At 38.2% G+C, this 16,829-nt stretch overlaps 2 protein-coding genes across 7 annotated transcripts; one reads left to right on the top strand and one right to left on the bottom strand.

Moving 5' to 3' along the window:
- Window positions 1-1,063: 1,063 nt before the first annotated feature.
- On the bottom strand, window positions 1,064-7,551 carry ggt5a (gamma-glutamyltransferase 5a). The gene is made up of 12 exons (XM_079468180.1): window positions 7,188-7,551; window positions 6,242-6,369; window positions 6,057-6,152; window positions 5,420-5,609; window positions 5,170-5,330; window positions 4,860-5,006; window positions 4,180-4,310; window positions 3,689-3,873; window positions 2,405-2,496; window positions 2,198-2,310; window positions 1,969-2,079; window positions 1,064-1,894 (listed from the first exon to the last, which is right to left on the bottom strand). The coding sequence occupies exons 1-12, from the start codon at window positions 7,352-7,354 to the stop codon at window positions 1,748-1,750; spliced, it is 1,668 nt and encodes a 555-aa protein (XP_079324306.1). The 5' UTR covers window positions 7,355-7,551; the 3' UTR covers window positions 1,064-1,747.
- Window positions 7,552-8,596: 1,045 nt separating this feature from the next.
- asphd2 (aspartate beta-hydroxylase domain containing 2) lies at window positions 8,597-14,444 on the top strand. 6 transcript variants are annotated; one of them, XM_079468312.1, is made up of 4 exons: window positions 8,597-8,683; window positions 10,447-11,700; window positions 12,630-12,743; window positions 13,250-14,443. In XM_079468312.1, exons 2-4 carry the CDS (start codon window positions 10,806-10,808, stop codon window positions 13,357-13,359), a joined length of 1,119 nt encoding a protein of 372 aa, XP_079324438.1. In that variant the 5' UTR covers window positions 8,597-8,683; window positions 10,447-10,805; the 3' UTR covers window positions 13,360-14,443. The 6 variants fall into 6 exon arrangements, with proteins under 6 accessions (XP_079324438.1, XP_079324439.1, XP_079324442.1 ...); XM_079468313.1 differs by having other exon boundaries at window positions 8,628-8,683; window positions 10,444-11,700; XM_079468316.1 differs by lacking the exon at window positions 8,597-8,683 and adding an exon at window positions 9,011-9,195 and having other exon boundaries at window positions 10,444-11,700.
- Window positions 14,445-16,829: the final 2,385 nt, after the last annotated feature.

Consider the following 16,829-nt stretch of genomic DNA (forward strand, 5'->3'; position numbering starts at 1 on the left):
GACGAATGTTTTGTCTTCTACTTCTCATGTTTAGGACGAGCTGTACGTTTTGTCTCAGAAGAGATCCTATTATTTCACAGTCAGACTGGAAACCCTCTGGTGTCTATATGGTCTCAGCTCAAGGATGGAACATTTTTGGGTACCAGCAGCCAGATTCAGAACTGAAGCTCCCCTGTGGTCTTGAAATAGAAATCTCTGGGCTTTTGACTTCTAAGCTTCACGTGTTTGCGGACTGGCACTCAAGTTATGCCAAGCGATTACATGACAGCGTTTGTTCTTGTGCTCCAAAATAACTAAAGCTCATAATGCTCGGTTTGTCTTATCTATTGCGACGCTGAAGCTAATCCAATCACTGGCATTGTTCACAGCCTCCTATGGGATCTAGCTGTGCAGTTTTATGAGTCACGCAGATTCTGTTTTCAGCACTTTGAATGTTAATTATAAAGAAATGCAGGGCATCATGCTGTGGAGAAATCATTGGTAAGCAGCTGAGCTAAACATTCCTGTTGACCATCCATCTGCACACTCCAGTCCTATTGAGGGATGCCAAGAACCTCTTGACGGCGGTCAGCAATCCACAGAATCGATAGTGCTACTATGCAGGCTCTTATTGCACATCATTAAAACATGCTTTGACAGGATTAAAATGCAAATCTAATTGAAAAGGATATAGATTTTTTTAAGGCACTGAATTAAACCAAGGAAACATTATTACAAATAAGTTATATTATCAGGGGTGGAGTCTCTGATCTCCTGTCACAGGATAAACGACAAGGGTACACTCCTAACAAAGGTGGCATTTTGGTTCCCCAAAAGGTTCTTATAACCATTTATGTCCTACTTTACAATCTAAAAAAAACATGTTTCACTGCAAAGTAGATTTTGGGAAATAGGGTGTCTTCAGATGTAAAAGGATCTATATCGAAACATTCAGCTAAATATCGTTCTTCTATGGCATCGTGTATCACCATTTTTAACAATGTAATTTGTCCAAAGAATAACAGAGATCATTTTATTAGCGTAATTAAAATAACATAAAAAGAAACCAACATGACCACTATGTAGACAAACTAGTAGCATAGGAATTTATTTCTTATCACAAAAAGACGACATTTTGACCAAAACATTGAAATCTCAATGAAAAAGCTTAGAACTGTTATCTGTTCTTTAATAACTCAGACTTAATATATTAATTTACACAAATTGTGTACAAAACTACTTGTAAGTCGCTTTGGATAAAAGCGTCTGCCAAATGTAAATGTAGGTTCTTATCACTTCAGTTTTACAGTACGGAGACAAACTCATCTGATCTATTGGACTGTGGACAAATCAACTCATCACATAGACAACTTTGTTAATGTAAAGTGAAACACTGCTTTCAAGTTATTAAATTTATTTTAATATTTCACCATAATGTAAAACAAATAGAAAATAATGTTTGCTTACCTTTTCTATACACAAGATTTATTATTTACAGGTGCGTGTACAAGAACTCCATTCACATTTGTCACGGAAATATGTCATATTCATATGATCCGTATAATAAGCAAATCATACTGATGATGGAAATGCTGCTTAAAGCACTTAACGTGCATTAATTATGACATATATTCCTCTAAGATTTGAACTTTTTACACATACTGTCCACTGTAGTGACCTCTATCCTATGAAAGGATTAATGTACTGTACTTGCATCAAGCAGTTTGGAGTCATCTGGTGTATAAGAGTCCCTCAGCTACACTCCAGGTCAGTAGCCTGCAGCTTTGCCCATTTTACGTAAGTCAGATACGGCATGTATACAATTGTCTTCCTTTGATACTGCGTTAACCACGTTATAAAACATCCGTGGGCCCTGGATTTTGTGCCCAGTCTTGTTGAGTGCTTCTACGACTGCCTAGAGAGAATAAATGGGAGCGATTAAATGATTTGCCCAGCAATTCACAATTTAGACGGCTGTTTTCTATTTACCTCATCAAAGTGAGGCTCGAAGCTGAGAATATTTTTGGAATCCACATACACCACCGGAGCAGCAATGGAATCTTCCAGGTTCTTGCCAAACCACAGGAAGTTCATAATGGTCTAGCACAGAGATTTAGACAAAACTAGTTTCTGAACCTCTGAAACCTCTTTGGACACAATTCCAATTTGGTACTACTAGAATGACACAAGTCACTTTTAAAGTGCCGGTTAAACTCACCAGTGCCACACCAGTGATGATCATGCTGCCCCCTGACGCCCCTATGACCACCGTGTGCTTCTCAGATGGAGAGTGGAAGATTACTGGCGACATGGAGGAAGGTGGCTGCTCGCCTTCACATCAAACACATAAATTCAGTTTTACTGATATGTGCATTTTAAGTTGGCACCTTATCCCATCCCTTTATACAGTATGTGAGTTTTTTACCAGCATGAATTTTATCTGTTTTCCCACAGAAGTCAATAAGTTCATTGTTGAGGAGGATGCCTGTATTGGGAGAGAGAACTCTGGATCCAAATCTGAGAATAGTTAATGAAACAAGTCAATTTGGACAAGAGCAAAACTGTAGGGGAGATCTTTTACAAACTGCTAAATCTCTTGGTATTAGAAGAAAACATGTATTGCTAATATGCTAACATTACCTGATTGGTCAAAAACTGTGTTCAACAAGATACTAAAGACATTTTGGTCGACAGAAAAGGGTTCATTCACCCAATATACAAATTCTGTCATCTTTACCATCATGTCATTCTTTAGTCTGTGTAACTCGAGAAGAAATGTGTAAGAATTGAAAAATTTGAGAAATGTCTTGATGTCTGTTGGTTTTGTGTCCATATAACGGAAGTCAAAGTTCCTCAATGTTTGGTTAACAACATTCTTCAAAATATCTTCTGTTCTGCTCAAGAAATAAAGTCCTACAGGTTTGGAATGACCTGAGGTTGAGTAAATGATGACAGAATTTTCATATCTTGGTGAACAATGCCTGCAAGTCATTCATGCTTCAATTTATTTGTAAAATATTTGAAAAATATTTTTTCTCATGCAGTCAATTTGGACAAGAGCAAAACTGTAGGGGAGATATTTTACAAACTGCTAAATCTCTTGGTATTAGAAGAAAACATGTATTGCTAATATGCTAACATTACCTGATTGGTCAAAAACTGTGTTCAACAAGACACTAAAGACATTTTGGTCGACAGAAAAGGGTTCATTCACCCAATATACAAATTCTGTCATCTTTACCATCATGTCATTCTTTAGTCTGTGTAACTCGAGAAGAAATGTGTAAGAATTGAAAAATTTGGATTTTAGGATTTAGGAATTAGGATTTTTCCTAATTCTCTTCCCTTTCCTTCTTTATAAAAAAAAAATTACTAACCTCACTATTCTTAGCTTTTTATACTGTGCTAGGCTTTAATGGACTAGTTTGATGCACTTATGTATTTTGTTGCCTATGTTGTTATAATTGCTTCCAATGTTTCCTCATCTGTAAGTCGCTTTGGATAAAAGCGTCTGCTAAATGACTAAATGTAAATGTAATACAGAAAAGCAGTGTCATCAATGATGGCTGTTTATAACAGGTGAGTTAAAACAACCTCTGGACTTACTTACTTTGCTCAAGCAATGATTTTAGATCAAATGTAAATATTGTCAATATTAAAAGTTTGACTGTGGTACTGTATGTCTTGCGTGAAGGATGTGAGCACATACATGTAGTTGATAGTGCTGGTGACAGACACGGCCATACCGTCCTCAGCGATCACAGAAACATGAGTCGTGCCGTGCGAGTCCAGGTACGGAGTCACGTTGTAGTAGCTGACATTGTGAGTGCGGTCAGAGGTGATTTTTGCTCTCACCTTTTCCACAAATTGCTTCTGAATGATCTCGACCGCTTCCTATTCAAGTTAAAAAGAAAAGCCGGGTTAATCATCTAATGCATCACTTTATGTGCAACTCTAGCAGTGGATGGCCAACATCAGTGTACAGTATTGCTGTGGCGTACTCCAGTGTAATGATCCCCTGAACACAGCACTTAAGTCATTACAGTAGATTACACCAGTGACTCCAGAGAGGGTAATGACTGTAATGTTTCTGTTGAGCCACTAAAGCAAAGCCTGATGTAGGGCATCATGCCTTTATTACGCTTACAATGGAGAAAAGTAAGAAAGGTGAAACATGTGACTTTTTCCTACAAAGTGTACCGTTTGTGAAGAGAAGTTGGGATCTTTCATGAACTTCTTTAAACCGTTGGCGAATTTGCAGGCTTCTACGTACCGCTGGAATGTTAAAATGTTTTCCTTTCCCTGCAGAGATTCACGAGTTAGATTATAACCTGTGGAGCACAGAAAACTTAATGTAACAATTAAAAAATGTAAACAGACATTGACGGTTTAACGAAAATATGCAGCTTTCTGGTGTTTATAGGGCATTGCTATGTGATTTTCAGGCCATTCTTTTGGAATTTAGTTTTACCACACTGTAAAAATAACAGTAAAATTTCTGTAAGATTACATTTTTACTTGTAAAATGTGATTTTTCACATGTAATGACCAAAAAACTATAATTTTATTGTTTTATTAACAGATTTCTTTTTTAAATTGACATTTGGCCAAAACTGCACATTTACAAGAGAAACGTGTAATTTAAAAGGATTTTTTTTCAATTGTTTTTTAATACAGTAAAGAAAATGTATTTACTATTATAAAAAAACTTGCCTTAAATGTTGCCTTAAAATTCTAATTAAAATAAAATAAATTAGACTTATATGTCAACATAAAAATTAAACAAATAAATCATAAACTGACAAAAGCACATACAGAGACTAGAAATTCAACTAAAACATGAAATATAAAAAAAATCTAACAATAATTTGTTTACCCACCTAGCATGGTGCTGAGTATGAAGCTAAGTGTAGCACCCCCCGCTGGTGGTGGAGGAAAGTACATGTCATACTGCCCTAAAGTTACATCCCAGGCATCTGATTCGGACACCTTGAATGACTTCAGGTCTTCCATAGAAATTGCCCCGCCTTAAACGCAAGATAATACATTTACAGTAAACAAACTACAAAATATGTCCACTCATACAAGTTTAAATCTGGGGTTGACCTGACATCCTAATCTATGCTAAATACACAAAATGTATGCATATTTATAAACAACTCAACAGCAGAAAATGACATTTCCAAGTACCTGCAGCTTGGATATCACTGACTAAGTTTCTCCCAATGTCTCCCATGTAGAATGCATCTGGTCCTTTTTGTGCAATGATCTCAAGTGTATCTGCTAGTTTTTCAAACTTGACAATGTCTCCCTTTTTGAATAGCTCCCCTTGTTCATTTTGGAACAACTGGCTACAAAGAGACACATGTGGACATAACTGGTCATTTTTGCCACAAAGTATTCAAATGTGATTCAAGGCACAATATGTAAGTGTGTATACCGTAATGGGGATTCTGGGCTCTCTTTTGACAAGACAGGCAAAAATCGAGCGAGTATATCACCAACAGGGACACCATCTCTAGCCATCTTGATTGTGGGCTGAAATAATCTGTCCCAAGGCAAGCGTCCATAAAGTTTATGAGCTCGCTCATAGCCACGGATCTCACCTGGAACACCAATCCAATGAACACCTATAATAGAGAGATAGAGAGGAGAGAGTGTGAACAGACGCAGAAGACAATGCAAGTCACTTAATAATTAAAATATTTATATTATTTCTATTCAATGTAATTCCTAACATTACAAATTGAGTGAAAATAAATCATAATTACTTTTACTTCAATGAAGGCATGACTCCACAAGTTTGTGCAAAACCTGCCTTATTTGAGAATGTGCCAAAGAGCACTGATTCAATGAATGTAAGCCAACCCCAACTTTTGTATAACAGGGCTAACATGTTTTTCGCAGTTTGTATATTAACATATAAACAACAAGTCAAAATAAATCAAGTTTGTAACTAGACCAAAAACGAAACACATATACTTGAAAATACTTAAATACTTGAATAATCCACAAGTGTATCTGACACTGTGTGCCGGTTGTATAATACAGGAAACGCACATTCTAACACGTCTCACCTGAAGTTGGCTGAAATGTTTCTGGACATTCGCCAAGGAGGTTTGGTTTAAAAGCCTTTGGCACAGTTTCTCTACAACTGATGACTCTCACTTTGCCTAAAACACATGAATACATTACATTACAAAAATGCATTACATTACGTTTTGTAATCAATCTCTATAACTTGGTAACATCCAAACTCTACCACTTTTTTCCATTATTGTGAATATAGAGCCTCCACCAATGCCCATACTCTGAGGATTTATGATTGATGTGCACACCAAAGTAGCAATGGCGCCATCTACCGCTGACCCGCCCGACTTCAGGATATCTCTAGGAGGAAAATATTGGACATTAGTCTAGGGAAGGTAACAGTATATAAAGAGATAGAGATAGATAGATAGATAGATAGATAGATAGATAGATAGAGAGAGAGAGAGAGAGAGAGAGAGAGAGAGAGAGAGAGAGAGTAAACTTTTAATCGGTTTGATCTGTTACTGTGCCAAAATAAGTAATGACTGTCCTGTACCATATTAAACTGTATCGTTTATTTCTTGCTTTGACCCCTAAATACACTTTTTGACCTTTTCCGGACTATTGTTTTATACAAACCTATAAGGTACTCTTCTTCGCAAGACAAATGCATTTTTAGTTTTCTACCCATGGTATTTATATTTATAACAAAGTCTGACGTGGCATGAAATAATTCTCCGAATGTAGCACTATTAAAAGGAGTTGAATTTAAGTAATGCACCCTGAGAGGAAAACAGAGATTGGTGTCAGAAGGATTAGTCGCCTATGAAGACACTCAACCAATTAACCTTTCAGTTTCTGTGTGCATTCAGCCGGCTGCTTCACCTCTCTAGCCATTCGTGTCCTGACCCGACCCAGCTACCCATCGGATTACCGTAGACCTAATTATTCATATTTTCTAAGAATGTTTTATTCACAATCCTTCCGCATGTTTGATAGCAGACCGGTGATTTCTTGTAGACACCCAGTAGGTTATGTGAAAAAAGTTGGCACACCACAGCTCCAAAAATAGAAAAGTTCTCAACGTTTTTTACTAACACATTTTATGTAACCCTGCTGTATTTTAAAATAAAAAAAGCAAATTGTAGTTCAATGGTTGGTTATATCTCATCACTCACCGGCCGATGTTTGAGCAGGTCTCCGAATCCGCCGCGACTGCTCCATTGTTGAAACGTCCGTCAGAGCATTGCTGTTTAAAGCGAGTTACAAAGACAACAACGACGATAACTAAACATATCACCGGGATGCTTACATACAAGCAAGCCCTTTCTTTTCGTCTGGGCATTTTAACCAGACCCTAATAAGACACGCTTCTTTTACTTTATCGTGAACTGCAGAATACAGTTGAACAGCGCAGTCCCACAGAGGTCGCGTCTAAATAGGATTGCTGAAGGAAGTGTCTTCGGGCCACATGCTCTATATGCTACTAGTCATTTGGCGAACTTCATTTTGTTTACTTTGAGACAGCACGCCTGCAGCAATGCTTCAGCCCTAGCGGATTTGTTACGTACAACTCTTGGTCACCACCCCACATCTGTAACAAATTGACTACGCCTCTGATGCAGATCTATAGGGGATGGCATCGTATTTCCGTGCATTCATTGTAAAGACTGGGTATGTGATGTTGTTACTTTTGACTACAGTATTTCTACCTTTTTAATTAGCTTTGTAATGTAGTCAGACTGATTTAAGTCATGTTAAATCACCTCGACTTGAAAACGCTTTGAAGGTATTTGACAAAAGATGTAAAGCATATTAGTAATTTGCTTCAAGTGGGAGTCAAAAGAAGCCACACATATTTATATTCTCTGTGTGAAATGCCCTTTAATAAAGGGACAGTTCACGTCCCATAAAAATCAGCCATCATTGACCCGCCATCGAGTTGTGCTTCCATGGCTGTTTGTTTTACTAGATTCTTCACAATATCTTCTTTTGGGTTCACCAGAACTAAGGAACGTATAAAGCTATTTGTATATGGTAGTCAATGGTGGCCAAGGACTGTTTGGTTCCAAGCATTCTTTCAAATACATTTCTCTGTGTTCATCGGCAACTTGAGGGTGAGTATGAATGGGTGAACTGTTACTTTGAATTTCAATATGCTGATGGATTTCTATTGTAAAAGATTAACAGCAACACATCCAAACTTTCATTCCATTCATGTGCAGGTAAATATTGTTTTGGATGTTTTCTGAATTGAAAACCAACCAGTTAGTAATTGCCATCACACAGTTTCTTACACTTTATATAGTCTACAGTTTATTTTCATTGGATGCATGTACACTTATTCTTTTTCCAATATTTCGTCCACTTTAGCTCTCCAAATCGACTTTTGGGCATCTGACAGCTGCCTTCACATTAAAGTGTTAGTCATTTTGATACCTATAAGAAATCAAAAATGTATTTAACATGCATTGTATTGTAATTTTAATATCAATACGCAATGCCAATTAGCAGTTTTATTAAAAGCAGCTCCCTTATCTGACCTACAGAGAAAACCTCAAAACGAAGTTCACCGAAGAGGTGAGAAAGGGGAGGTGCTTGAACACACGCCCCGTACACCAACGCGCAGCCAGCAACACGCAGAACAACTGGAGTCAGTCCATGTTACCCGAAGGCAAGTTTCGAATTAATCATTCAGACTGGATGTTTTGCACTTGTATTATTGTGAAATGTGACAGCTGTACTTCACGCGACGCTTTTGAATCGATTGTACAAACAGACAATATCTACGCTGGAAGATATAACGCTGCCAATAACACACTTTTAACTACTGAGCCTAAAAGTAATAAGGCAAAAGGTTGTTTTATAAAACAGCCAAAAACCCGTCAACCTGTTACATTTGTTGCAGTTTCATTCGTGGCGACTCGCGTTCAGCTCTCGATGACGTTTGAGGAAATGTGTATTTGAGGCCCAATAGCATCATGGGAATTGTAGGCCACCTGAATGTCACTTGTTATAATAAGTACTGGTTTACTTTAAAACGAAGCATAGTATGAGAGTAAACCGTGATTGCCTATAACATGTTAGAAGTGTTCAAATAGTATTTTATTCCTGTCCTCGGCCTCGGTTATCTGCCCGATAAGTTATTGTGCACTGCAGTGTTAATCTACATGGGCAGCAGTACAGGTGGGTGTGCGGATGGCTGACCGTGACATCCCTTCTCTTTATGCGCTTTACGACACCGGCATGCATCCGTCATATGCTCTGTAATATGCCTCAATGGGAAGATGGATTGTGAAAGAAAATGTAATATTAATTATTAATATTCAATGTTATATTATTCATTATTATTATTATATTTTTCCTGTATTGTTGGTAGAATCAATATCATAATTCCGTGTTTGCCATCGTTTCTAATTTCGATACTTTCAATAGACAGTAATCGTCTTTGTTATATAAACGGCCATATTTCAACGCTATGGTGAGGAGACGTCGGGCATCTGTCATGTTGTTTTCTGTCCGCTTGTCTTCGGCATTATGGACGTCGCCTGACAGTGTTTTACGGGAAACTACAATGAAACAGCTAAAGGGAGATGTCTGACTGGGAAGTATAGAGACGAGGAAAGTGCTCGTGCCGGGTGGGTTCTCGCTTCATAATCTTCGAGAAAATAAGTGCTGTCGGTAAATATACGATTGACGCGCGTCTTGGGGTGTCGGTTGCGCATCCTCGATCACATTCTTTGCATGTTGAATTTCATCATGTTGCGTTGGGTGTCTTGGGTTTTTCTTTGTGTTTCGTGTTTGGCTATTACCGTACGCAACTCTCTCATAAATCCCGTCTGTCTTTGTTGACAGCCGCTGTGAGGTAGCGGCGTAAACCTTTGCTCCGTTTTCGTCTCCATTAGCCCGACGGGGCGCATTCGATTTAATGCAACAATTCCCTACCGTTTGTTGAATTTCTCATTTGACCTGGAGGTTTGTATGATATATAGTTTATGTTTGTTATTTGCCAGCCTTAATTGTTGTGTATTTTTACAGTGTGAATGCATTTGTTAATTGTATCCAATTTTCCAGTGACTCATGGGTTTTGAAAGTGCAATGCGGAGGTGTATTCCAGAGACTACATTTTAAATGCCTTGTGTGCTGCGGTCTCTATCAACGTGAAGCTGCGTGTCTGTCTATTTGTGTGTATGGAGGGCGTTGGGAGCTTGGCTGGAATGTGTGTGGGTGGTATATAAAAATGATGTGGTTTATAAAAATGATAATGTGGTCAAATCACGCTGTCAAGGCGGTGTGATGCAGTTTCCCTCTATACTGTGTATACCATTCTGATATTTTCTGCTGCTCTTCACCATGGTCCTTTTTTTCACATTTTCCCCCCTCTCTCTCTCTCTCTCTCTCTCTCTCTCTCTCTCTCTCTCTCTCCATGTAAAGCAGGTGCCCCGGGGTGCATTGTGTCTCTGTGTGTTTATCTGTGCTGTGGAGCAGAGAAGCAGCTAAGTTATTTCACTGCCAAACACTGTCATCATTTCCAAATGCAACAAAACAGAGAACATTAAGCTCTGAGAAAACAGGCCCATAAGCTGTTTGATGACGTAGCAATATCAAGAAGAAACCCGGAGAGATGCTTTAAGCCAAAACTGAAACATTCAATCAGGAACTCCAATGCACAATCCAACAAATAACCGTGCAAGAGACAATCTCCATCCACTACTTAAACCACTCAATATCTGCATGTCTGTCTAAGTTTGTTCTTCCTAGTCAGTGTGTGTGTCTATGTATGTTTGTGTGCAGTGATGGAATGGTCTTTAGAGCAAATGAGGGAATGGGTGGCAGGTGGCATGCAGTCGGTACGGGAATGTGAGTCCAGCGCTCTGGGCACTGCCCTCTGTCTCGCACTCCTGTTTATCTGGTACTGCTACCGTGTTGGATGCGAGCACGCCGCCCCTTCACTCCGTGGTGGCTTCAGCCCTGAGCCACGCAGCGGCACCGTGCCCGGTGGAGTCCTGAGCTCGGATCTCACATCCCGCGGAGGTTCGCTGAAACTCCGTCAAGTCACTGGGGTTGGAGGAGGCGGGGTCAGCGACGAAGAACTTAACGGCTTCGCCTACTGCCAGTCATCTGAGTGCTTCCGTTGCACAAAGCCCGGCGAGGGCCTGAATCAGCGTCTCTACCACAGCCTGCAAGAGTACGCCAAGCGCTACACCTGGGCCGGCATGGGGAGAGTGCACAAGGGCGTACGTGAGCAGGGGCGCTACTTGCTCTGCAGTCGCCCCTCCATTCAGAAGCCGGAGGTCTTCTTCCTGCCAGATCTTCCCTCTGCTCCATTCTTCTCACGAGAGGCACAAAAACACGACGTGGAGCTTTTGGAGAGGAGTTTCCCCACATTGCTGGCTGAGTTTGAGAGTGTGTACAGGCTGTCGTCCAGTCGGACTGGCTCCTCACTTCCGCCGGGCTGGAAGGCTAACAGCACACCTCGTGGCCAGTGGTGGACCTTCTTTCTGGTGAACCAGGGTACTCCGATGGTGCTGAATGCCAGGCGTTGTCCACGGGCGTGGAGGGTACTCGGGCAGCTCCGTACTTTTATTGCTAATAATGTGTTTGGAAATGCCTGCTTCTCAGTGCTCAGTCCTGGAGCCACCATCAATGAGCATTATGGACCAACCAATGTACGCCTGCGCTGCCACCTTGGTAAGATAGTCGATGTCAAAGTAGGTAAATATATGAAAAGTTTGGTTCCAAAATGAGATGACTCGTTTTTGAAATTCTTCAAAAATCATGTTTTTTTTATTGTGCATTTCGAATAATACCAATCAAACTGCAGTTGGTTTGTTTTGATTTAAGCCATAATAACTAAAAAAATACCGTCAACTAACAAAAACAAGATAACATAATAGAAAACATTACTTTAGATTTTTTTCTAATTTCATTTTGGAACCAAACTCTTCATATGTTCAAACCAGTTAAAATGTTGGGTCTCATTTACTTTTTCTTTACTATTTTATACATGTAAGAATAATAAAAAATTAAACATGTTTTTAAACATGTTCCAAAATCATTTTTTTTTTTTAATGTGCATTCACTTTTAAGGTGATATTTTATATTCTTTATATAATTTTTCATCATTTACTCACCCTCAAGTCATTCCAAACCTGTATGATTTTCTTTCTTCTGATAATACAAAAGAAGATATTTTGAAGAATGTTGGTAACCAGACAACATTGGCCCCCATTAATATTCCAAAACCACTAAAACATTTCTCTAAATATCTTCTTTAGGATTACACAGAATAAAGAGTCATATACAGGTTTTGAACCACATGTGGGCGAATGATGAAATAAAATTTTTGGGTATCCGTTAATTAGATATTTGTTTAGACTGAGTGCATTTACTGACATGTAGAAAAAAAATGTTTCTGGCCTTTTGACTCATAGTGTATGTATACAGTAGATGTCTATGAACCTCTTCAAGATAAAGTAATTCTCTCTCTCTCACTCTCTCTCTCTCTCTCTCTCTCTCTCACTCTCTCTCTCTCTCTCTCTCACTCTCTCTCTCTCTCTCTCTCTCTCTCTCTCTCTCTCTCTCTCTCTCTCTCTCTCTCTGTCTGTCTGCACGTTCAGGACTGAAGGTGCCCCCTGGTTGTGAGTTGGTAGTCGGTGGAGAGCCGCAGTGCTGGTCTGAGGGAAGCTGCCTGCTGTTTGACGATTCTTTTCTTCACACCGCGTTTCATGATGGTAAGAGAGAAGCTATGTAAAAAATAAGTATATGAGACAGTAAAGGGTGTGCTGAAGCTTTTTAGTCAACATTTATTAGGCTAAATAATAAATATTAGGAAAAAAAATGCTAAATCATACATGATTGCTCATACTTCCTCACACATATTTATTTAAATCAATAACCCTAAATATAAACCTTTGGCACATAACTCGTCTTGCACCATCAGTGCACACACAACCTCAAAAGTGATGCCTTGAGGAAAGTTACTCCGGCGATCGTAATATACATCTAACGGCAGATGATAAAATTAGATGTACAGGAAGGAATCTGACATTTATCTAAAATGCCATGGAGAAAGGGAGCTGGCCCAGCAAGTAACCATCTAGCAATCCGCCCAGAAAACTACCCTTGAGGGTACTTCTTAACTCTAAACCACCCACAACATTATTGAAAAACAGCAATTTTGCTCAATTTCTCTTTAGAAAATGCTGGCAACTTCATGAACTGTGTATGTGCTGCTCAGGTTCTGCTGAAGATGGCCCGAGAGTCGTATTTATGGTGGACCTCTGGCATCCAAACGTGGCAGCCGCTGAGAGACAGGCACTGGACTACATCTTTACCCCTGGACGCTGAGGGGCAGAAGCGTTGAAAAAAGTGGAACGCCAAAGGAAAAGGATTTCCATTGAATTAGCAGTATGTGTAGGCGAAACGTTTGTGAGTGGGAAAGAGGATAAGCACATCAGTCTCCTCTTCTAGTTTATGTACCTTTATTCTGACTTTCCCTCTTAGCACTGCTGCAGTAGAGACTGAACCATCACTATTGTACATTATCAATGTTTACAGACCACTAACCATAGCAAAAAACGTTTTGGAGACCTTTGCTTAAGACCAAGCCCTCGAGTAAATTCACCAGTTGATCGTTTTCATTCTTGAAAGTCAGCTGCAGTTGACCGGGTCTCATTATATCAGTTTCATTTCACCTTGCGCACTGACAGTCAACCGCACATGGAGACGCACTTTTATCGGTAGGATTGTATAGGAAGCACAATACAATGTTTGGTTTGTACATTTTTCCTGAGGTCAGGCTTACGCGAGCAAAGGTAAACAGTCGTAAAAAGCCACACGCTGCAGCGACAGGGATTTGACATTTACAGCAAATGTACGTGGATATATGGCAGAGGTGTTACGCACTACCAGCTATGGTGTAAAATGACCTCCATGAAATGCACTAGTGGCAGTTTTTGTTGTCACGTCTAAGCCAGGGTGAGAAAGAATGAGAGCACATCGAATCAGCCTGCTTTCCACTTTTCTCGTTCCTACCCTGAGTTTTCAAGTAAAATCCGATTGCGTTTTAATAGGTTTGTATCTCTTTAAAACAAACATGGGACATGCCGCCTAGTATTTTCGAAAAACACAACGTTTTTGGCTGTTAATACATGCTAGGTTCAGCCTTATTGTACTTTGTTGTTCTGCTTGTAAACCAAGCTTTCGTGGTTGTCGCATTGATATTGGTACATTCCTTTTGTAAGATGACAGACAGTTTATAGAGCGTTTCGTGAGAAGTGACATTTTATATCATTGTGTGACTTTTGGAGTTGCAAATCAATTTTATGACAATGTTCCTACTTCCATGTTTCCAACTTGTGCTCCATGGACTCACTTTGCAATGGATGAGTAATTCTTCAGATTTAATAAAGAAATATGGCAAGTGCATCTTACTCTTTTTGTCAGTGTTTGTATTTATGAAAATATTTCAATATTTTCGCAAATAACTTACAGCCGTGGTAAAAATAAGAGGGGTATTCTCACGAAATATTGGTTTCAAGATGTCAAATATGATTTTCTTAAAAACATTTTGTATCAACAAATTCCCTTTATATTCATTTAAAACAAGTTGTGACATGTTTAAAGGCATTATTTTCCAAACTTTTATTGAGAGTTTACACAATTTTAATTTCTTTTTACAAAAAAAAGCCTTAAATCGCATTACCACAACCATTTAAAACTGTCAATCTCATCGCAAGTGAAGCCATGATGCCTAAGCATTATACATAATAAGACATTAATCAATTATATTTTAATGTATTATACAAAATTTCTTTAAATGTGTAAAACTACCTGTATCTGTAATGAGTAGGGAAAAGTCGTGTACACAGAGTGACAGGAGAATATTACGTTTTTAAATAGAAAAATATAAAGTATTTTGTTAACTTGTTAGCCATTTGAAAGGTACTATAAGATGCTTTTCTTGACATAAAATTTAACTTAATGTAAATATCTTTGTGTGTTTAAACAGTCTTTAAAAAACGTTAAGGAGGATGAGAATATCAGTCCTGGCCACTTCTTTCAACTATTTCTTAATTTTTATTTTACATGAATAATCTATCAATTATTTGTTAGTAGAATCGGGAGAATTTCAGCAGAAAAATACATGAATAATTAATTCCTATATCAAAATTATGTTTTGTCCAAGGTTAAGAACACAAGTATCTTTATTGTGATAAATTTCTGTGTTACCGAATATATTTAAAAAATATTTCCACGATATTCTAATTCTTTTAGATGTACCTGTATGTATTATGGTTCAGTATTTATGCAAATAAGCCTTTGCATGTGTGTGTATGAGAAAGAAAGAAATTATGAACTGCTTTGTAGCATTTAATGTCCTGCTTTATCCTATATTGCCTATAATAATAATATATTAATTATAAAAAATTGCACATTGGCTACATTTTTATAGTCCTTCATATAGTAGTTTCATACAGCCTCAGAAAAATGTTTAAGACCACCCCCAAAATTGTTTACATTTTTTGATTTGGTGAACTACAAACAACATTTCTCCCAAATTCCAAATTAAAACATTATTTATGTACAGAACATCAGCCAGAACACACTAAATAACAAAAACGATGCAATACGTTTAGTTTTTGAAAACAAGCACATATATTTCCCAGATTGCATTCTCTACAGTCTTTCACATTGCTGTTGGGTGTAATGTAATGTAATTCCTGAGGTTTGTTTCTGTTGAAATTCAACAAACCCTGGACTGGACTTGCCATAATACCTGTATAAATGCTGATTAAAGGCAAAAATGGAGTGTCTCCTATTATTGTATGCTTACATTGTACAAACATTTAAGCAACAGGCTGGATATTTGGAAGATTTGTATATGGGGGCGGCAGATAACAGGGTAGAATTGCATACGGCAGCCATTGCATTTTCAAACCGCAGCTCCAGAGATTTACATAACTAACCTCTTTTGCTAACACAAAGGAGAGAGCAAGATAAATAAAAGACAAATGAAATAACAGATGAAATTGCTGCTGCCATCTACCTACAGTCCATATCTGTTCTCTAGATAGCATTTTGCAGATAAATTCCCTTCCAAACAGAAGTTATACAACATTTTTTGAGTATTACTAGCTTTGTAAGAACCAGGTTAATTTTTTACTATAAAATACACATCTTTCCAAAATATAATGTGTAGATCTGTATCTGTATAATGTACCACACTGACTAAAACTATTATACCAGTCATCAAACGTTTGCAATATCACATCATTCACGCAAGGGGGAGCTAAAGCACTGAGTAGAATACATCGACGGAGTGCCTTGAGGTTTCAACTTGTCCTATAAAGGTTAAGGTTGAGACATTTAATTGGAAAAGCAAGGCCTACATCAACACCAAAGGGCACCTTTTACGAAAAGCAGTTTATAAAGAAGATATTTACACTGGCTCTTAAAGGCTGCAACATATAGTGAATAGTCATCCAGCAGATCTGAACACTCCAGGACACATTAGACTTGTGCAGCTGAAAGGTATTCTTTCAGTACATACACTATTTTAACCTATAACACTGTAGAAAAGTCTTTCAGTGGCACTTAAAAATAAAATTGTATTTGTTAACAGTAAATGCATTAGCTAACATGAAATATAGTATTTTAAGCATTTATTCAACTTTGTTAATGTTAGTAGTTACGAAATTGTTTATGATCCATGTGCACTAATGCTAACAGATACAACTTTTGTTGTATCAAAAATGTATTTGTAAATGCAAAAAATGTACATGTATCAAGATTAATGTTGTAGAAGTATTGTTCAT

This window comes from Barbatula barbatula, assembly GCF_947034865.1.
Source record: "Barbatula barbatula genome assembly, chromosome: 11".
In the NCBI taxonomy this organism is placed as follows: Eukaryota; Metazoa; Chordata; class Actinopteri; order Cypriniformes; family Nemacheilidae; genus Barbatula; species Barbatula barbatula.